Consider the following 21,678-nt stretch of genomic DNA (forward strand, 5'->3'; position numbering starts at 1 on the left):
TGTGCGCATCGCTTGATATCTGTAATCATGAGAAATGCTGCCTGTCTAGAAGATGTTCTGTGGTTCTATTTGTTCAGTGGCTCAGGGAGGGTTGAAAGGGAAGAAGCATGAGCTCTTACTGGGTTTGGCAAGGACCTGGTCTTCTGGGATGGGGTGCTCCCACGGCAGGACAGAAACAAGGTTTCACCTGCCTTGTCTGGGCCGGAGCGAATGCTGGTGCTCGTGCTCAGAAGTGTGTAACTGCTGGGAGAGCGTGCTGGTCAGTTAGGGCTGGAGAGAGTGTATGCTCCACTGTATAAATAAATACTCTGAGTATTTCTAGCTGGTCTGCAGGAGCCTCGACTGGACAGGTTCCACTGCCGTTTGGAGGCGGACAGGCCCTCCACGTTCCCCTCTCTCTGTTTTCATCCCCTTTCTTCTTGCCTGGGAACCCAAATAATTCTCCCATTGCTAGTGGATAATCCTTGAGGTTCACGCTAGCCAGAGTGCAGCGCTCCTTTCTTACTGTCTTACAGTAAGTAAGTAAGTAAGTAAATGGTGTGTGACCATTCTAGCTCCATCTCACGAAAGTTTAGTGCTAGAGTGTCACCTCCTTACCATTGACATGAGATGATTCAAGAAGACAGAACTCAGATTTGAAATTTAAACAGTCATATAAAAAATGATTGAGGGGGAGGGGGCTTCTTAAAAATAACCCTTTATTTTTGGCCACCCCCCATTCAAAAGTAATGTTAGTTTATGATTGTTTAATAATAGGAGAACCTAGGGGCGCTTGGGTGGCTCAGCCGTTAAGCATCTGCCTTCGGCTCAGGTCATGATCCCAGAGTCCTGGGATCAGGCTCCCTGCTCGGCGGGAAGCCTGCTTCTCCCTCTCACATTCCCCTTGCTTGTGTTCTCTCTCTCGCTGTCTCTCTCTGTCAAATAAATAAAATCTTTAATAATAGGAAAACCTAGCATAGCGAAGCAGAGTTCTGTAATTTTGCCATCTAGAAATAAGCACTGTGACAGCATTCTGATGGCTGTCCTTATTCCTGTGTTTTCAGCACACACACATGTAGGCTCACACCGTACATACTGTTTTAGAAACGACTTTAAAAAGCAGTATTATAAAAATAAATAGCAGTATTACAAATACTTTCCATGTGATTAAGTATTCTTCTAAGAGATTTTCAGTAGCTGTGTTGTAGTCTGTCATACGTTATACTATTTAATCGGCCAATCCCTTCCATTAGATGTTAGCTGGCTTTCAAATTTTTGCTTTTATAAATTACACAGAACTTCACATCGGTGTGTGAATACTTCTCTGGCTATTTCTTCAGGATAATTTCTTAAGTAGTTTCACATATTTAGTGTTTCTGTTTCACTGAGGCAAACTTTGCTGGAAAAAGGAAACTGGTATTTCTGAATGATCCTACGCTGGATGCTGTGTGAGCTGCCTGGGAGTTGTGCAGTTCACAGTCTTTAACCCTTGTCATCTGGGTTTAGAGATGAGCAAATTGCTATGCATGTGTAATAAGATATTTTGTAGTAAGTTAACAGTATGCAGTATTTAACAGTTAAATGTTTTGTGCAGCAACTAACAAAGACCTTCGACAGTCACAAGACAGTGAAAACTTTCAGATGAAGGTTTTAAATTCTGTCTGGGCTTTGGAGTCTATACGTATAACAAGACTTTTCCATCCTTTTGTGTTTTACTAAGGGACTTTAGATTTAAAAAGTATGTGTTAATTGGCATTCTTTGCTCCCAGAGGAAAAAGTGGGTGGTTCCCTTGTGAATTTTGGGTTTTGGTCATGACTGCTGTCATGGATGATTAATTTATAAATTACCTTTTATCTGTAAATTAGAAGCAGATAATAATAGTCCCCGAGCTGAAAATGGTTTCCCTTCCCTCAAAGTTGCAAGCGTGGTTTCTCAGATCTGCTCGGGTAGGATGTGGGAAATGAGAGTGGACCTCGTGGCACAGGGGTGAGGGAGGTTGGCAGAGGAAGGGCGGGCGAGCAGCCGGGCCTGGCTGCGGGAGAGCACCACCTGCTCCGCTCTGGGAGGTGGGGCTGGGGCTCCGAGGACCTGGTGTGTGTTGTCTCACACGGTGGTTTGTTGTGTCTCAGTCACATCGACCAGACGACAACGTGGCAGGACCCCAGGAAGGCCATGCTCTCCCAGATGAGTGTCACGGCGCCCACCAGCCCCCCAGTGCAGCAGAGTCTGATGACCTCGGCCTCAGGTGAGTGAGACACTGTGGTCCCAACACACTGACGAAGGCTTGTGCACGTGCAGGAGTCTCTGCAGAAAATGGTAATTATTCTTTTAAGGAAACCGGTGCATGGGGGCAGGTCATTTCTATCTGGTTTTTCTGTGGGAGGCCTGCCTTTTCACATGAGTGTGCTTTACCCAGGCCTTGTTTAGTCATTAACTCATAGAGGGGCTGCCAGCCGAAAGCCAGCACTTGGAAAGTGTCAGTTCTGAGGTCAGTATCTCAGGTTCCTCGTTTGGTTGGTGTTGGCGGGCTTGTGTGTGACTCTGTGCTCTCTTTTGTCCTAGAGTTGGAGCTTGCTTTCTTCCCTTTGTGGTTTGGATGGGAAGTGAAGCTATGGTGCTCTTAACTACGATTTATTTATTTGTTTGTTTGTTTATTTATTTATTTATTTGAGAAAGAGTGAGCAAGAGGGGGAGAGCATGAGTAGGGGGAGAGGGAGGGACAGAAGGACAAGCAGGGAGCCTCCCATGGGGCTCCATCCCAGGACTCCGGGATCCTGACCTGAGCCAGAGGCAGACGTTTAACCGACTGAGCCACCCAGGCGCCCCTCTTAACTACCTTTTAAAGTACTTATTTATTCTGCCTTGAAAGTAGCTGGAAGGTAGCAGCGTATAAACGCCAAGCATCTTTCTGAGATCTAGTTGTATTATTGAACACATTTCTACCCTTTTCACAGACAACAGACCCAAGTACGAATCTTTGTTCTTATTTGGCAATGTTTTTAAACCTGCTGTTTTTCTCATCTTCGTAATGCGGATTATAATGCCCATTACTAGAGAGCGGGAAATATTAAAGGAAATAAATGAGTAAGTATAAAGCTTTTTTTTACAGTTCTATGCAGAACAGGAACTCAGTAAAGGTTTAGTTACTTCTCTAGTCCCTTAGATACCTTTGTTATGTGGGCCCAAGGCCAAAGTTAACCCCATTATGCATCTTTGTGCACAGTGGGAAAAGGCGGCCCTTCTCTGGGAAGATGCAGCCCCAGTCCTGGCAGCAGGGACTGGAGCCTTTGGGCTGGAGCTCTGATCACTCGCCTGCGCCCCACACTTAACCCCCTTTGCTTGAGTGACCCGGTTCCGAGCACAGGTGGCAGCCACAGTAACGGGCAACCCTGGGGCCTTGATGGCTTTCTTCTCAGCGTGTCCATCCTCCTTGTCCAGCACACTGACCACAGCGTGGACAGCTGCCCTGTAGATGTTCTCAGACAGCAGCCTTTGGGAAGGGGCTGCCAGCGTATGGGGGTCCAGACAACGGGTTGACAAAGGGCTCCTCCTCGCCTGAGAGAGCTCATAGAATTTTTTATGTCCTTCTGCCCCCAGAGATGATGCCAGTGTGTGGAGCGTTTCTGCTGTTCTGGAACTCTGTTCTTGCCTTTGGTGGGCTGAACACTTGAATTCTGAAGAGTTAAGTGCTGAAAGCAAAAATGGCACAAGATTCAGGACTAAGCTTGTCTTGTCATAAACTTTCTTTATATAAACTCTTGAAAAAAGATTAATTCCCTAAATCTTCCATTTTAGCTTATTTTAATAAGAATATATTTATTTATTCTCAGAATCTGTGTTGTATGTGATATTTAAATCAAAAGTTTCAAGGCAAAATATTATGCAAGTATGTGACTAATATTTTTACTTGACATCTAGGTTTTTTTTAATCATCGAATTTCCAAATAAAAATTGTGAAAGCTGTCTTGTATTTATAGTCCAAAGATGATTCACATTATTCATTCTGTCACACTCCACCTAAAACTATGCCTTGGAAACTAGTAATAAATAACTCATTAATTTAAGGTTTATTTTGGAAGATTTAGGCATTTTGCATCTAACAGGGTTGATTGTGATTCTTTTAGAACATTGGTTTATTTTTTTTTTCTTATTAAATTTTCTAATGGTAATGGCCTGAGGAAGTAGGGAGAATTTGTATTCAAATTTATGTTTAAAATCAAAAGTATATATCAGATTGGTTTTAGTGGGCTTCAGAATATTTATGTTTATATTTGCAACTCTTTTGTAAAATATATGTTTTATACGCTGCATGTAAATTAGCAGGCATGCTTCTTTGTAGTTGTGTTTGGTAAACAGAGGTGACGTTGGCAGGGACAATTGGAGCAGAGTGGTCTTAGGGGTGGAGGCATGTATGGACAGAAGCTCGGAGGTACAGAACCGGCCTGAAATGGGCCAAGCCCCGTCAGAGAGACACGGGCCTGTATCCGTGCTAGGAGGAGGGAGTTAGTGGTAAGAGTGAGCCGTTTCAGGCATTCCGCTGGGCTCTGCTTGGACTCTGTTGGTTAACCCTCCCAATGCCCGTTGAGGTTCGTGCTGGTTGGTTGGTTTGCTTGTTTAAGATTCTTTAATTTATTTTATGAGCGAGAGCACAAGCAGGGGGAGAGGGCGGGGGAGAAGCAGACTCCCTGCCAAGCAGGGAGGCCTACACGGGACTCTATCCTAGGACCCTGGGATCATGATCTGAGCCGAAGGCAGACACCCAGCCGACTGAGCCACTCAGGCGCCCGGAGTTCTATGCTGTTATTATCATTCTCTCTCTCCTTCTGAGAAAACTTAAGTAACTTTTCCAAAATCACATAGCTGGTCAGTGGTCGAAGCCAAGACCCACTGCTTGGTCACGGGGCTCCCGAGCCCGTCCTCTTACTCTGCTGTGCGAGAAGCAGGGTTGGGACAAGTGACAGAGAAGAGCCTCCAAGCCAGCGGGGGGACAGGACCTGTGAATGCCCAGGAGGCGCACTGGGGAGCTGCTTGCGCAGAAGGCGGGCGTGGGGGTGTTTGCTGAAGGAGGTTCTGCAGGCCGTAAAACACACTGCGCCTTCAGGAGCGGGGTTACCGAAGGAGGGCACTGAAGGTCATTGTCTGTAATGGACTGGTCGGACAGTCTGAGGGTGAACAAAGGAAGAGACGGATGTGGTAAAACTAACAAGTGTTTTTTTAACCCAGAACCAAAAACTGATCCTAAAAACGAAAGGGAGTCACCAGAGTTTCAGAATGAGAGTAAGACGTTAAATTAAGGAGAGATGAAAATTCCTGTAAGTGTGGATTATCGTGAATCTGGTCACTGGTACGAGTGGCGCAGAGCTGGCCCGAGCCAGGCCCAGGCTGCCGCGCGGCTGAGCACTGCCAGCGGCTGAGGCTCACGCACTCGGTTTTGTCTTTCGTTTCTTCCAGGTTAGTGCCCCTTCAAGAACAAACAGGACTTTGACACGGTCTTGAAATGCTCTAAAATGAGTGTCACGAGCCCTGTAGTCTTGCTATACCTCACACTCCTGTAGAATGACTGCTGTCCGGGGTGAGGTCTCAGGCCAGGGGCCCCCTTCCTCCCTCTGGCAGCACCCACGCGGCGTGGGGGCCGTGCTCTCTGCAGGGAGGTCGCCCCGTTTCTCAAACCGCTGCCAGAGGGAAGGACCTTCTCTCTGTCAGGTTTCTCCGTGAGATACTCACCTGTGCTTGGATAAGCATCTTTTAGAGCCTGGAGACAATGAGTGAGCAAGGAGAATTGTGGGGGTATTTCAGTGAATTTTGAGGGCACTTGCTGTAACAAAGCAGCAAATGGCTTCCAGCTAAGCCTCGGTATTTACAGTTCTCACCCTGAAGGGAATACCTTCTGAATTTGCTAATCTGAAACTTCAGATAAAAGAGAAAACCCGCAGGTCTCTTCTGAAGCACTACACTGGGTCAGTCGTCCTGAATTCAACTGGATTTACATTTTTATCGTTAATTATTTAAATAAAAACTTTCTGGCTTTGCTTTTTTTAAAAAAGAATGAATCTAGCTCTGTGTTCTGGTCTGTTTCTAATCAGACCACTTCCTTAAAACACGGTCATTTTCTTTAGACTCTCCAGACCTGCTCTGTCTAATTTTTTAATGGTTCACCATACTGACTGGTCTTTTAAAATTCTAATTCTAAGACGTTATGAAATCCTATTTCTTGCATTCAGTCTAATTCAGTTAACAAAGTGATCAGTTTACTTCTGTTTTAACTCCTTTTTCAAAATATGAGGTTGAAATGATGGATTTTATTGCTACACTGGTTACCCATGGTTTGTAATTGGCCGCCAGTTAATATATATAATTGAGAAATCACGTATTTGCCAGTGAAACACCTGGAAAGGGTTCTAGAGGCATGACTTAACTAGATTCTGTAACGTAGATTAATTTCTATCTTTAACTGTCCATTTAATTGGCAAATAAATGACAGTGAACCTTGTAAAAGGAATTTGAAAAGAGGAAAAGAAAACTGAGAGGAGCCTGGGTGGTGCAGTCAGCTGTGTTGGAGACTCTTGGTTTCTGCTCAGGTCATGATCTCAGGGAGTCGGCTTTGCATTCCGCAGGGCGTCTACTGGAGATTCTCTCTCCCTGTGCCTCTGCCCCTCACCCCACCTGGGACGTGCTCTCTTTAGATACATAAATAAAAATCTTAAAAAAAAAAAAAAAACAACTAAAAGGAAATTTGAGTAATTCAGTAATAGCCTTTTTTTAAAAATTATTTATTTATTTATTTATTCGACAGAGAGAGACAGCCAGCAAGAGAGGGAACACAAGCAGGGGGAGTGGGAGAGGAAGAAGCAGGCTCCCAGCAGAGGAGCCTGATGTGGGGCTCGATCCCATAGCGCTGGGATCACGCCCTGAGCCGAAGGCAGACGCTTAACCGCTGTGCCACCCAGGCGCCCCAGTAATAGTCTTATTTTAGTTTACATTAAAATATATAATATGGACCTATATAATGGTATATATAAGCCCTGTCCTATATTACTTGAGATGATGGGTACCTGACTGGCTCATTCGGTGGAGTGTGCAACTCTCCATCTCGGGGTCAGGAGTTCCAGCCCCACGTTTCAGGGAGAGATTAGTTTTTCTTTTTCTTTCTTTCTTCTTTTTTTTTTTTAATTTGACAGAGAGAGAGAGAGAGAACACAAGCAGAGAGAGAGCATGAGTAGGGGCAAAGAGGGAGAAGCAGACTCCCCTCTGAGCAGGGACTCCGATGCACGACTCGATCCCAGGATCCTGGGATCATGACCCGAGCTGAAGGCAAACGTTAACTGAGCCACCTGGGCACCCTGGGTAGAGATTTCTTTAAAAAAAAAACAACAAAAAAAAACTATTTAAATTACTTGAGATGATTGCCCTTTAGAAATTCTATTAAGCGAATTAATAGCCCTTCCATGCCTGGTTGGAATCTATATAAAATAGTCCTACATACTGAGAGTTTGGCAACATTAGTGACTTTTGTGTTAGACATTAGGAAATATGGACTTGGGGAGAGAAAAGTGATAGTCCTCCTTTAAACAGCTTTATCTATATGAAGATACTAAATTTTTAGTAGTCGTTTGTTAACGGTGACCCGCAAGATAGCTGAGTCTCAAAGCAGGAGTAAAGTCAAGAAAGTACACTCTGTGATGATCCAGAGATAACCTGATGCCAGCGGGCTGCTAACTGTTCAGAACCATTAAAAATCATAAGCCTTGATTTAAATTAAGCGGTAACCCTATTTTCTGCTTTTTAAAATTATACCTTTGGTAACACTCCAAAGTCAAATGTCTTCTTACAGGTACATTTTAAAGGATTTGTTGTTTTTATGTTTTAAAGTGAGGCATTTATTTGGCTAGTGTCCAGATCTGGCAGCGCAGCACTTTCAGAGTTCCCTGTTCCCAACACCCGCGTGGAATTCCTGGGGAATACGTCACGGTGGGTGGAGCAGGTGCCCACTTGATCAAGAAAGATGACGCATGCTAGAGGAATGTGCTCAGCACCTTCTTTGCGGTGGCGGAAGACGTTCAGAAGCACGCCGGGGGAGGGGTGCTGCTCTGCCTCCCTGTCCGCCCGCGTTGTGCAGTCTCTGTGCTGGCACCGAAAACTAGCAGGGCAGAGAGATGGTTCCCCAGAAAAATGATGGTTGAGAGTGGATGTGAAATGGGAAAGGGACAGGTTAAAAGGTAGATGAGAGGTTTTTAACCTTAAAAAGCAGAGAAAGGGTAAAGGCGTGTGGAACAAAGTTGCAGAGCTGACGGCAGGTTTCAGAGCTGGTAATTCCTGCTTCCTGTGCTGTGGCTCACCGGCTTCGAGTTCTGCTCTTCCTCTTTGGAGTGAGTGGAGAAGGGGCAGGGAGTAAGGGTCGGCTGGATGACGGTTTGAACCCCACCTGTCACTCCCTGCCTGCGAGTCTTGGACAAGCTGCAGGAAGTCCCTGTGCTGCGTTCCCTCACTTGGGAGATGGGAAGAAGAGGACTAGCATGGGGCTGTCCTGGAGATGGAATGCCGCAGTCCCTGTGACACGGCCGGTGATGGGTGCGCGGTCACAGATCAGCAGCAGACACAGTGCTCGGTATATACAGCGTACATGATAAGTAAATGTCACCTGATCCCGTAGTTCACATTTTACTCCATTTATGTTAACAGGTAGCCATTCTTCATTTAAAATAAATTTATTTTTATTTACTTTTTTAAAGATTTTATTTATTTTTTTGAAAGAGCAAAAGAGCACAGGCAGGGGGAGGGGCAGAGGGAGAAGCAGACTCCCCCACGAAGCAGGGAGCCTGATGTGGGGCTCGATCCCAGGACCCTGGGACCACAACCTGAGACAAAGGCAGACGCTTAACTGACTGAACCACCCAGGCACCCCTAAAATAATTTTTTATCGACAAATACGGGTCATTGGCCCTTACCCAAGTCATGTGTTAACTTCTGGCGTTTAGATTCTTAGAGATTCTCTGGTATAGATGGTAGAGTGTTATATAAAATATGGTTTTCTTCTCCTACTTGAGTTAAAATTTTTTTGATTCTTGTGAACGTTCTTGACTGCTACAAGATGGGAATTTTGTTAACCTAAAGTCATAACAAATGGAATGAGATACACTAAAGTATATCAAACAGGACTATAACTGTGACAAAGCCCAAAGTCAGAGCAGTCAATGGAGTAAGAGAGACGGTGTATTTTATTAGTTATTCTCAAGCTCCTGTTCCAAATACCTTTTTTTAAACCAAAGTTGTTTTCTTTTTGGAATGTATGTATATTAAGAAAAGAAGGCCACAGGAAAAGGGAAAATAGTAAAAAACAAAAGCATAATAATCAGAACCAGTATAACTAATTCTCAGGAAACTTGGTTTATTTCACATAGTTTGTGTCTTGACTGATTTGATAGTTAAGTTCCTGAAGAATGGTTAGTAATATGGAAAGAAGAACCGTGTTTCTAATGTAAAACCATGGAGCAGTCAGTCATGAAGGACTGCTGTGAGTGGACAGTGCGTGGTGGCCATGAAGACCAGAGGGCTGGGGAGTGGAAACCGTAATCCAGGAAGCGTGTCCGGCGGCTTGCGTATGACCGTAGCTGCCGGTACCGTGCCTTCTCCCGTGGTGTTCTGCCCTGTCACGCACCGCACGCGGCACTGTCTGATGGCCGTGGCTTCGGGATTCCGCTGCGTCCCGGCGCGTGGCTCCTGGCAGGGCCACCGGTGGCCCCTGTGGTGCTGTGACGGTGGGCGCCTTTCCCTCTGTCCACTGGGGATCGCTCTTAGTGTTAACCGACTCCAGTCATGACTCTTAACTTAAAAATATTTTCTAAGTAATAGTAAAACTTAGAATTACTTGGGCAAGGCAGCAGCATTTGGCAAATGGAACAATAGATGTTGGCTGATAAATTGTCTTTCTTAATGCTGAGTCTAAAATAAACCCCCAGGGAAAGGGTCGCCCAAGTCTCCAAATACATAAGAAAACTTTCAAGTCGGTTATCCTGAAGTTGAGGGTTGTGTTTACATATTCATGTATTGGCCTCTGCAATCTACAGCATTTTTAAAAGTATTCCTTTTCTTCATTGCTTTATTGAAGAAATCCCAGCAGTCATGGTGGAAGGTCGGTATGGAGCATTTCTCCGTCTTCTAGTAGCTCGAGGTCAGTATTTCTCGTAGGGCTCCATTTTCAGATGAGTACTTCCTTCCTGTCTTTGTTTGCTTTGTGTTAGCGGCTGTCTTGTACGGAAGGCGAGACGTGGACAGACTCAAGGTTGTGGAGCTCCCTGGACCTGATCTTAGGGCACAAATAACAGATGTTTTTAAAAATCTAGCAGTTTTTGAAGGAATTGTTCGGGAAAGTGAAGTTCATTTGAATTCTGGAAGTTAAGAAGATTTTTGTGCAAATATTGAACCTAATGTTCTGTTATTTTAACCAACAGACTAACTTCGAAGAGTCAGAGGATATTGTTGAAGAATATAAAGAAAAAAGTTGACGTGTGAGCGTCTTTGTTGCCAGCTCTCTCTGGACATAAGTTGTTATTACAAATAGAAGTGTCCATGTTCAACTCTCTTTTCAGTGATTATTTGTAGAATTTTGGAAACTTTGCTCAGCTTTGGAATAGAGAGGATGAGAAAAAGTTTCAGTTATTTACATTTAAGAAAAAAATAGATGCCTGTTTTATTTCTTCTCTGGATAGTGTTAGAACATTATTTTTGTCTTTCCCACTGATTTCTAAATACTTCTGGTTACTCTATTGCTACAGTAATTTTATGACTCATAAGAGGAATATTTGTGTGAAAGATTAAAATGCTAATTCTTTAAAAATGATATCCATTGACTACCATATATAGGCAGCATCAGTGAAATAAAACAAAATCCTGCAACAATAAATAGAGGAGGTAGCAGAGCTCATATTAGGTCAAATATTTTTTCAAAGGTAGTTTCTTTAAGCATTCTAAAGTCTGAACTTAAAGAAACTGCTCTTTCATAAATTTACTTACCGAAAGTCTGAACTATTAAGTTAAAATATAAAAGACTCCAGTTGCACTGAAGAAAGTTCAAAGGGTTGTATTCTAGAAAGTTCTCTGAGCTTCTACTTGGCCTTTTCCTCTAGGACGTTAGTTCTTTCAGCTGTCACAAAGATGAAAATTTTTAAAAACTTTTAAAAGTTTTTGTTTATTTATTTGAGAGAGAGAGAAAGAGGGGGCGCGCCCATGCATGCACGTGGAGGGGCAGAGGCAGAGGGACAAGCAGACTCTGTGCTGAGCATGGAGCCCGACACCGGGCTTAGTCCCAGGACCCTGAGATCACAGCCTGAGCCGAAATCAAGAGTCAGGCGCTCAACTGACTGAGCCACCCAGGCGCCCCCAACATGAAAATGATTTTTAACAAAGTCATTTTCACCTTGAGACAATTGTTCCCTTTCTCACTTATTCCTTCCACAAATACCACATGCCCTACTTTGTACCAAGCACTCTCATGGCCACTGAGATTGCAGAGTCAAGTTAGGACAGGTTTCCCCGTATAACGACAACAGTGAATGTTACGGCAGGCGTAGCACTGAGTGCTGAGCGAGGAGAGGACAGTGTGAAGGCGGTTGGGAGGCTAGAGAAGGCAGCTTAGAAGCCAAGCGCTCATTCATTCCCTCAACAAACACTGAATGGCCACCGTGTGCCACGCACTCTGATAGCCCATGAGAGTACAGAGTATCCACAAACGGACAGTGTGTCGCATAGTTAAAAATGGCAAGAGAAAAATCAGTTACAGGTCAGAGAGCACTTGGCTGGGGGTAGAGGGAGGTGGTGCTGCGTTAGCGTCTCTAGTCCAGGTGTCCTGTAATTGAGCAGAGATGTGAGTGAGCCGAGAGCCATGCAGGTATCTGGGGGAAAGAGAAGAATGTTCCACGCATCACACAACAGCCAGTTCAGAGTTGCGGAGGGATGTTTGGGGAACAGATTCGGGGAGAGGTAGCCCAGAAGCCGTGGCGTAAAGGAGCTTACAGGGCGTGATGCGACCTGAGCATGTTTTCTTACAGGAGGGAGACGCGTCAGGTGCAGTCGTAATAACCAGTGTGGGGGGGCTGGAGGTGCTGGTACAGAATGCTGAATGCAGGACCCGAGCTTTAGTAGGTGAGCGTGAGGTGACGTGTGCCCAAGGAAAGGGAAGGCGAGGGAGCTTGAAACTCCCAGTTACGTAACTCGTGGTGGGACGGTGGACGTCCTCAGAAGGCCTTTGTGTGATCAGCCGAGAAGTCTGAGCTTCATCTTGAAGAGTTTGGGAGGCCACCAAAAATAGGACCTTTTTTTACGGCCCTTCTGTCATGGAAGGGCAAACCTGTGGGCTCACTGTTTTGTTATCTGATCATTTCAGCTCTGAGACCCAGATTTATTTACTGATCAACCTGTCTCTTTGCATTGTGTGTGAATTTTAGTAAGTTAAGTACATTATTGGAACAAAATTCCACAACTATTCCAGGAAAGAGTAGGGAACTGACTTTTTAAAGTACCAGCTATAAGCTCTGCCCTCTGTCAAGTACTTTTTTTTTTTTTTAAAACCTCTCTACAACTAATGGACAAGAGTGCTCCTGTCCTCTTTGTGGATGAGGAAAGTGAGCACTGAGTAGGTGAGGGAACTTGCACAAGGTTAGAAAGATAGTAAGTATAGGGTCCAAGAATTGACCATAGGTCCCTCCTGCCATTCTCTCAGAACTCCACTGTCTTTCTAGAGTGTTAAGGGATAGCTGAAATCATACTTGCATTTGGAATGCATCAAGGGTGATTTTTTTTTTTTAACCAACAAATCCCCTGAATGGTAGTGTTGTGGTGTTGGTCAAGTTTGAGCTAATGGTAGGTCGCTCTGTGAAAGAGTTTGATAGAAACAAGCCAGCCTTACTAGTTTTCTGTATTATAGGTAGGTGGTTCTTGGTGTGTGGTAGTTAGAGGGTTCGCCTGGGGACTTGTTAAAATCAGACTGTGACTCAGCAGGTGGAGTGGGAGCTGAGATGGTGCGTCTGAGGGGCCCGCAGGTGGTGCTGCCACCAGACAGGAGACTCTAGAATGTGAGCTCAGAACCACACAAGTCCGAGAGGTCTGCTTCCTTACTGCTGTTTTAATGTTACCCTGTTTCCTACTGGAATAAAGTCTATACAAACTGACACGTGGAATCCATCATTTTATAGAACACTTATTTAATATAAAAATTCTGTAAAATGTTACCAACTCTTAACAAATCTGTGATTTATAAAAGCACAAACTGAGAATCTGGTAGATGTGACCTGATAAGACCGATCAGTCATTCTTTACACGGATAGGGTTTGCTCATCTCAGCTCCACGGACTGGTTGTGTGTGGCGGCAGTGGTCAGCTGTGGGGAGACCAGGACAAGAGAGGCCCGTGCTTCTTTCAGACATTGGGCCTCTCGGGAAGGGCAGGGGTCTAGGGAGAGATGAGAGCGCAGTGCGGCGTGTGCTGGGAAGGGGACGTGAACATCGTGGCTGGGGACCCGGAGTGCAGGTAAGTGGTGCCAGGGCTTTGGGCTTCCCAGCACGACCACTGGTTCAGCAGAAGACTCTCGTCGCTACCCGTGTGACCCAGGAGTACACCCTGACTTGAAGGAGAAACAGAAATGGACTGGTCACCACTCTTGCTTTTGTGAAGCAGATTTTAATCAGTATGTTCACAATCTTTTTAGCTTCTAGGCCTGCACACAAGAATGACAGCCTTGACCTCATGACCTGGGGCTGCGTGCTTTAAGTCAGTTTTCACCCTGACAGTAAAACTGTTGCAACAGAAACTGAGGAGAAATCCTATTTCTTCTACCAAAACTTGATTTTATAAACTGCGTTTTCCTCTACTCGTACATTTATAAATATTTGCCCCACATTTGTGTTATTGAAGCCACAAAAAACAGTGACAATAATACTTAATATTGATTGTACATGACAACTGTTTCACATATGTCTACCTGAAGTTTTATTCAGGGCAGGATTTCAGTAGGGACTGTTAGGGACGTATGAGATCGAGCGTGTAAATTTCAGATGCTTGTCTGTGGACGCAGAACCGCTGACTAGTCCAGGGTGCGTGTACTTGATTGAGCGCCCTTGTGTTTGGAAGCTACATGTCTGCAGATGATAGTATCACTAACCCCAGTGGCAGTTTCCAGTCGCTGTTGCCATGTTTGTCCTGATCAACCTTGAAAATTGAGCACACCCATTTAGGAAAAAATTGAGACCTCTTTTTCTATATTCTGGGGCAGAATTATAAATTCTTCCCATGCTACTACCTGGTCTATAGTTAAACTCAGTGTAAAAGAGCAAATTCAAGACAGTCTGCAGTAAAAAACAAAAACAAGTGCGATTTCAGTACATCGGTGAGGAAAAGCCTTATTCATGGGATAGAATTGAGGAAATTTCCCAAAGCTATAGTGTGAGAATAGAGTAGGATTTCAGTGGATAAAAACAGTGGAGGCTAGGGGCTCCTGGGTGGCTTAGTTGGTTAAGTGTCTGCCTTTGGCTCAGGTAATGACGCAGGGGTCCTGGGATCAGACCCCGTGTTGAGCCCCATGTCGGGTTCTGTGATCAGCGAGGAGCCTGCCTCTCCCTCTGCCTGCTGCTCCCCCTGCTTATGCTCTCTCTGTCAAATAAATAAATTAAATATTTTGAAAAAATAAATCAAAAATAATAAAAATAAATATAAAAAAACAGTGGAGGCGAGGAGGACACAGGCTGCAAGTGGGAGCAATGGGGCTGTATGTGGGGGTGAAAATGCGTGACACTGCGTGGGACTGGACAGACGGACTGAGTGAGGCGTGCAACTGGGAGGATCGACACTGAGTGGATTGCTGCATCAACAGCATGATGGAATCCTCTTACCACAGAGCAGGGACCTGATGCCGTGGGAGAGGCAGTGATCAGCGGGCAAAGTCCTCCTGGGGAAGTGGTATCCCCCTGGAGGGGATGCGGAGGCCTGCAGAGAGAGTGGGGGACACTGTGTGCTGAGGGCTGGGAGTGAGGGTGGCTGCGAGCTCAGGACCGAGGCAGCAGCCTGTACTGCCTGCCTGTCTAGGGCCGTCAGTAACCCCGGAATGATTCGAGGACTTCCGCTGTGGGCCTCAGGGAGGCCTGAGTCAGAGAGCCCCGGCCTCGGAGGAAGCGAGGCCAGATGACGTTGCCGCGTTGAATGTGGTCGGCGATGAAGACCGGTTTGGAGGCCGCTGCTAAAACCGAGTCCTGAAGTGTGAAAGTCTGCCTTAGTTCTGTTTGAGGAGCAGATGCAATTGTCGTTGAAAGGGAAATCCACTCAGAATATGGGGACGTATTTTGTGAAGTGTCTGTGTCTAGTTGGTGGAGGAGAACGACCTGAGTTGACCTTGTTGAGAGGCATTCAAGTGTGGGAGTCCCTCTGTGTGGACACGGCTGCAGCTGTGGGGTTTCTTGAAAGTTGTCAGTGAAGGTTGGTTGTGCTTGTAGCGCAGCCCTCAAGACCACGGGTTCGGGAGAGCTGGAGTCCCCAGTCCGCTGCCTGCTAGCTTGGGCAGCTTTTCTGTGCCTGAGAGTAACAGTAGCCACTCCGTGGGTCTGTGAAGTGAGTTAGGAGACGCTCACGGAGAACTTAGAATACCTTGCGTATAGGAAGAGCGCTCTGCGGTTCATCGTAGACGCAAGAGACCGCGGTTCCAAAACTCAGATTGGTCCGTGTTAGAACCTTTCAGAGGTCGCGGCATCTTTTCCAGCTGCTGCTCCCGCGTTGGAAGGAGATGACTTCCTGATAGTTCTGTGTTTGCACCACTCATCGGTGTGTGTTTAGTGAACTTGCAGTGTCCTGGGTGATGACATTATTCCTGAATCGTGGGGCTGGTGAGAGGGAGGGTTAGGGCTAGGGTTAGGGTTGTGGGGTAGTTTATCAAGATGTTCTTGTTTGGTGAGACGTTGCAAATGTGAGCCATCACTAATGCAGAAGGTCCCGAGGCAAGAGCAGGACGTTGGTGTGGAGTCACCTTCTGTGTTATGACATGGGGTACTTTATTTGTTTTTAAAGTATTGCAGGAAGTTGCACTCCTGTGGTACATGAGTTATCATTCCACCGGCAGTAGTAAATGCTACCGAAACATTTTATTTTCCCCAAGGGTACGTAACTTTCGTTTATGAATTACTTTAATGGTAGCCTACCACTCTTCTTCCGCTTATCCCAATTTAAATTTCTCCTCTTCAGGGCACCTGCCTGGCTCAGTTGGTAGAGCCCCCCGTTGGGTGGTAGAAGTTACTTTAAAGAAAATTTCTCACCCTCTTTATATGTCATTAAAATGCTGACCTCTGAAGGAGGCTTCCCGCTGAGCAGGGAGCCGGATGTGGGGCTCAAGCCCAGGACCCTGGGATCATGACCTGAGCCGAAGGCAGATGCTTAATGGCTGAGCCACCCAGGCGCCTTAATCTCCTTTTCCTTCCCAGAACACTTTGGTGTGGTGGTGAGCCTTGAAAAACTCCCACATCTCTGCCTTGTCTGAGTGCCTGTGTTCAGTGTGTGTGAACATGACTTAGCACAAAAATGTTTATGGACCGCTCTGACTTGCTTAGAGGTTGCCCCTGAGCTTAGAGAATTGTTCTTACCCTTGAGGATTGGGAATCCCCTTTATGTGTTAGCTGTTCGGCACTGCACTGGTTGTGAAATGATGAAAGTTTCTGGCCGCCATGCACCGCTGCCCCTCTGCCCCCGCACACGGTCCCTTTGCTGTGTCCCTGCCTGGGACGCTCCTGCCAGATCACCACAGGCTTCAGCTTGCGCTGTGTTGGACTCTCAGCCCGGAGGTTGCTTCCTCTGTGCAGCCCCTCTTGGTCCACACCTTGTAAAAGACATTTCCAGGCTTGTTGGCCTTCATGTTGCTCTATTTCTTTTGCTCCCTGCACTCACCAGCCAGCCCTGTACTTGACATATCTGTGTGTTTTCCTGGTTAAAACAGGAGTGCCATCAAACAGGGACTGTTTTGCTTGTTGCTTACTATGCATCTCAGAACCTAGAATCATGGCCGACTGTAGTAGGACCTCGGTACAGATTTACCGAAGAAAAGAGTTTGCGGTATCCCTGTGCCTTCCCTTTAAGGCGTGCCAGATGATGGAGAGGCTGAGCTTACATGAAAAGGAAAATTCAGAACATTTTATTTCACTAGCTAAATAAAGGGTTTTAACTGAATTTCTTGTCCATTAGTTTCAGCCAATGTTTACTCCCCTCTTTCTGGGTCATGGGCACTCTGCTAGACAGTAAAATAGAAAAATGCACAGTGTACACAAAAATAAATACTCTGTGTCCAGGCATTTCACAGCCTAGCCTAGAAGGAAACACACGTAACCAAATTGTACTGTATGACAAGAGTTCTTCATTTGAATTGAGAAAGTCAAGAGTTTCTAGTGACATCTTTCCTCCAGGGCCCTACTCTTCACTTTCATGTTGTCATTAGCGGACAAAAAAATTGTGGTGTACTTCTCCTTCATAGTTGCTTGAGCCATCCAGGGTTGTTGTTGTGTGTGTGTGTGTGTGTGTGTGTGTGTTTGTTTACAGGAGAAAAAGCATCACTCTTACTACGACTTGCTTCGTCCTGATGGATGCAAGCCGTTCACAGCATCTCTAGCAGACCTCCTTGCGTGCCGTTCTCAGACACACAGCGCTTGAGAGTGCGGTCTGTGAACTGCCCATGGTACATAATAGTGAATACTTGTACTTGTGTATAAGCTGGACGTAGGCAAGAGGGAGTTCTGTGCCAGCTCACAAATTCTGAGTAGTTATTTAAGTCGGTGGTTCTCCCAGTGTGTCCCCAGGCCAGCAGCATCAGCGTCGTGTGGGCACTCCCAGGCCAGCCCCTCACTTTCTCATCAGAAATTCTAAGGGTGGGGCTCAGCAACATGTGTTTTAACAAACCCTCCAGGTGATTTGGTCACAAATTTTAAATCATCTTATGTAAATAACATTTTGCTACTTGTATTTTACTTCATTTTATATTATCCATATTGAAGAAATTATATTTATAACACATTCAGTCAGAATATAAATTGAACTCAAAGGCATTCTAAATTTATTTTGATTTATCCCTGTGGTCTTCTCTTAACGTGGGAAGCCCAGATTTCCCCTTGGACTTAGGACCTTACTCCGTTCTAAGGCTAGCCCGAACACATTTGAGTCAAACTTTTAGTAGCCCGTGTGACCTCATGACTCAGGAAATCTATCCCTCTTGTTTTCTGTGCTTTTCATGATTATTCAACAGTTGACGTATTAACTTAGCATAATGACTTAGAATCCTGCATTAAGTATCAAGTCACTGAATTTCTTCTAAGGTCCGTTTAACTAAAAATTCTTGTTTTGTGTGTATAAAGCCCGGATCTGGTTTGTTTGTTTAGGTTTAGTTTTTCAGTTTGTTTTTCAAATAGGCTTCACACCAGCGTGGGGCCCCGCACAGGGCTTGAACCCACAACCTGAGCTGAGACCAGGAGTCAGGCGCTCAACCGGCTGAGCCACCCATACGCCCCTGGGTCTGTATTGTTTTAATTCACATTTAACGTTGAAGATTTGCTTCCAATTTCAGTTTTCTTTTTCTACTGCTAAGGATTCGATTGTGGTCCGATGATATTTAAAGGTCATCTTTCCTCATCTGCTCCTTTGCCTTTGGTCAGTAGCTTTCTTTTTATGTAAAGGAAACATCCTATTTTGAACCTCTCTTTCCATATAACATTATAGTTACCCAGCGTTTTAAATGAAAAATACACACGAATATAGAAAGCATTGTTTTCTTTTCTGTTTGGCATATTAATTTGAGTGCTTATAAAATTGTATGATAATTCTGTCTCATCAGTACCTCATTTAATTCTTTATGTATAGAAATATGTGTGAAAACCAGCACCTTTCACTCCGTAGTTAGCAGTCGGCCTGTTCTCTTTGTGCCTTCATGTTTGGAATTAGTGCCTTCACAGCTCTGGTTTTGATGGTTACGGTGTATAAGAAAGGTATTAGTGAAAAGTTTCCTGAATTTCATTTTTGAAGTCTACTGCTTTTAGTGAAATACTAAATACTTAATGATTTATATATAACAAATACTTGATATTATAGGATTACATATGATAAATACTTAACGACTTAAACTTGTGTATAAAGGGATAAAGTCACTATTTTCACTTTGCAAATTTAATGTATGGAAACACTTCCCTGAGTTTTGGGGAATATGTTGATATGTTTGGGAAGCAGCGTATTGCAGGCTTAACAGCAGAAGCTGTCACGTCAGAGACCCAGGTTCACATCTTTACCTTGAGCAGGTTTCCTGTCTCCCCGGATGGATGACGTCTCTGGACGTCCCTGTGTTTCATCATCCATATGACAGAGATGAGAATGGTGCCTGGCACACAAGGCCATCATGTGGGTTGAATGTGGGCCGTGTCATCGGCGTGCGGTGGCTGTGATGGAGCCGTGGTGGCGGGGGTGGCCCCGCCATAGCTGCTCCCAGGGACTGTGTGCTGTACTGTTCCTTAGAGCAGACACACGAGTTAGGGACCCCTCTGATATCTGACACTGGGAGCAGGGATCCATGAACTCTCATGTGTTTACTCTGGGGGGCTTCTCAGAGACTGTTTTGTACAGACTGACGGTTTATGGCAATGCTGCACTGATAGGCCTGTCAACGCCATTTTTCCAATAGTGTTCGCTCACATTGTCTCTCTGTGTCACATTGTGGCAATTCTTTTTTTTTTTTTTTTTTTAAGATTTATTTATTTGACAGAGAGAGACAGCCAGCGAGAGAGGGAACACAAGCAGGGAGAGTGGGAGAGGGAGAAGCAGGCTCCTAGCGGAGGAGCCTGATGTGGGGCTCGATCCCATAACACCGGGATCACGCCCTGAGCCGAAGGCAGACGCTTAACCGCTGTGCCACCCAGGCGCCCCACATTGTGGCAATTCTTGTCATAGTCCTGACTTTTTCATCACTGTTCTTGTTATGGTGATCTGTGATCCGTGATCTTTGATGTTTCGGGATGCCATGAGCCGTGTACGTGTAAGGCGGTGAGCTTAATAAATGCTGTGTGTGTGGCGACTGTCCCGCTGAGGGCCAGTCCCCATCGCCCACCTCCCCTCCCGCCTTCCTCCTGAGACACAGCAATATTGACGGCAGGCCAGTGAGTGGTCAAGCGAAAGGAAGAGTCGCAAGTCTGTCCCTTGAAGCCAAAGGCTAGAAAATGATGAAGCCACTAGAGTGAGGAAGGCGTGTCGAAGCCAAGACAGGCTGATGCTGGGGCTCTTGTGCCAAACAGTCAAGTTGTGAATGTGAAAGAAAGTTCTTGAAGGAAATGAAAGGTGCTACTCCCGTGAGCACACAAATGAAAAAGCAAAACATCCTTATTGCTGAGGGGGAGAAAGTTTCAGTCATCTGGATAGAAGATCAAACCAGTCACCACATTCCTGTAAACCAAAACCTGTCCAGAGCAAGGCCCTGGCCTCTTCAGTTCTCTGGAGGCTGAGGGGGGTGTGGAGAGCTGCAGAAGAAGAGCCGGGAGCTGGGGGAAGTTGGTTTGTGAGGGCTAAGGAACATGGATGTGTGGATCCAGAAGACCCAGCTGAGATCACCGCACATTTTCAACATAGACAACACAGCCTTCTATGGGAAGAGGACGCCGTCTAGGACTTCCATTGCTGGAGAGGAGAAGTCAGTGCCTGGCTGACGGGCTGACTCTCTGCGTAGGGGCTAATGCAGCTGGAGACTTTCAGTTGCAGCCCCTGCCATTGGCCACTCCGAAAGTTCCTGGGGCCTTTACACATTGTGCTCCGTCGACTCTGCCCGTGCTCTAGAAATGGAAGAGCAAAGCCTGGGTGAGCGCACAACTGCTGACACCTTGGTTTACTGAGTGTTTCCAGTGCACTGTTGAGACCTACTGCTCAGAATAAAAGGATTTCTTTCAAAGTATTACTGCTCATGGACAGTGCACCCGGGCACCCCAGAGCTCTGATGCAGACGGACAGTGGGATGAATCTTGTTCTCATGCCGGCAGCCCATGGAGCCAGGAATTGTTTCGACTTTCAGGTCTTACTGTGTAAGAAATACATTTCACTAGGCTATGGCTGCCATAGATGGTGATTCTCTGATGGATCCGGGCAAAGTAAACTGAAAACCTTCTGGAAAGGATTGCCCACTCTAGATGCCAATAAGAATATTGTGATTCATGGGAGGAGGTCAAAATACCAACACGAAAAAGGGTTTCACAGCAGTGGATTCCCACCCTCAGGGACGACTATGAGGGGTTCGGGACCTCAGTGGGGGAAGTTGCTGCAGACAGGTGGAAACAGCAAGAGAGCCGGGTCAGAGGTGGAGCCTGAAGACGGGGCTGATCTGCTGTGATCTCATGATCGAACCTGAACCGATGAGGACGTGCCTCTCACGGATGAGCACAGACAGTGGTTTCTTGGGATGGAATCTACTGGTGAAGGTGCTGTGAAGGTTGAGATGACAACAAAGGACTTGGAATATTACGTCAGCTTGTTGATAAAGCAGCAGAGGGTTTGAGAGGACGGACTCCAGTTTTGAAAGAAGTTCTGTGGGTAAAATGCTGTCAAACAGCCTCTTGTGCTACAGAGAAATCGTTGCTGACGGGGAGAGTGGATCAGGGCAGCAAACTGCATGTTGTCTGGCCTTGAGACCTTGCCACGGCCGCCCCAGCCTCCAGCAGC

General features: G+C 45.8%; 1 protein-coding gene across 4 annotated transcripts in view; it reads left to right on the plus strand.

The window, feature by feature from the left end:
• YAP1 (Yes1 associated transcriptional regulator) overlaps positions 1 to 21,678 on the plus strand; it is a 113,956-nt gene that overhangs the window by 52,417 nt on the left and 39,861 nt on the right. For all 4 annotated transcript variants that reach the window (XM_048217133.2, XM_057316753.1, XM_057316754.1 and 1 more), the window contains exon 3: positions 2,110 to 2,225. In XM_048217133.2, the coding sequence (XP_048073090.2) occupies positions 2,110 to 2,225 (116 nt within the window). The remainder of the gene's footprint in view (positions 1 to 2,109; positions 2,226 to 21,678) is intronic.

The sequence above is a fragment of the Ursus arctos genome, unplaced genomic scaffold (genome assembly GCF_023065955.2).
Source record: "Ursus arctos isolate Adak ecotype North America unplaced genomic scaffold, UrsArc2.0 scaffold_22, whole genome shotgun sequence".
NCBI lineage: Eukaryota > Metazoa > Chordata > Mammalia > Carnivora > Ursidae > Ursus > Ursus arctos.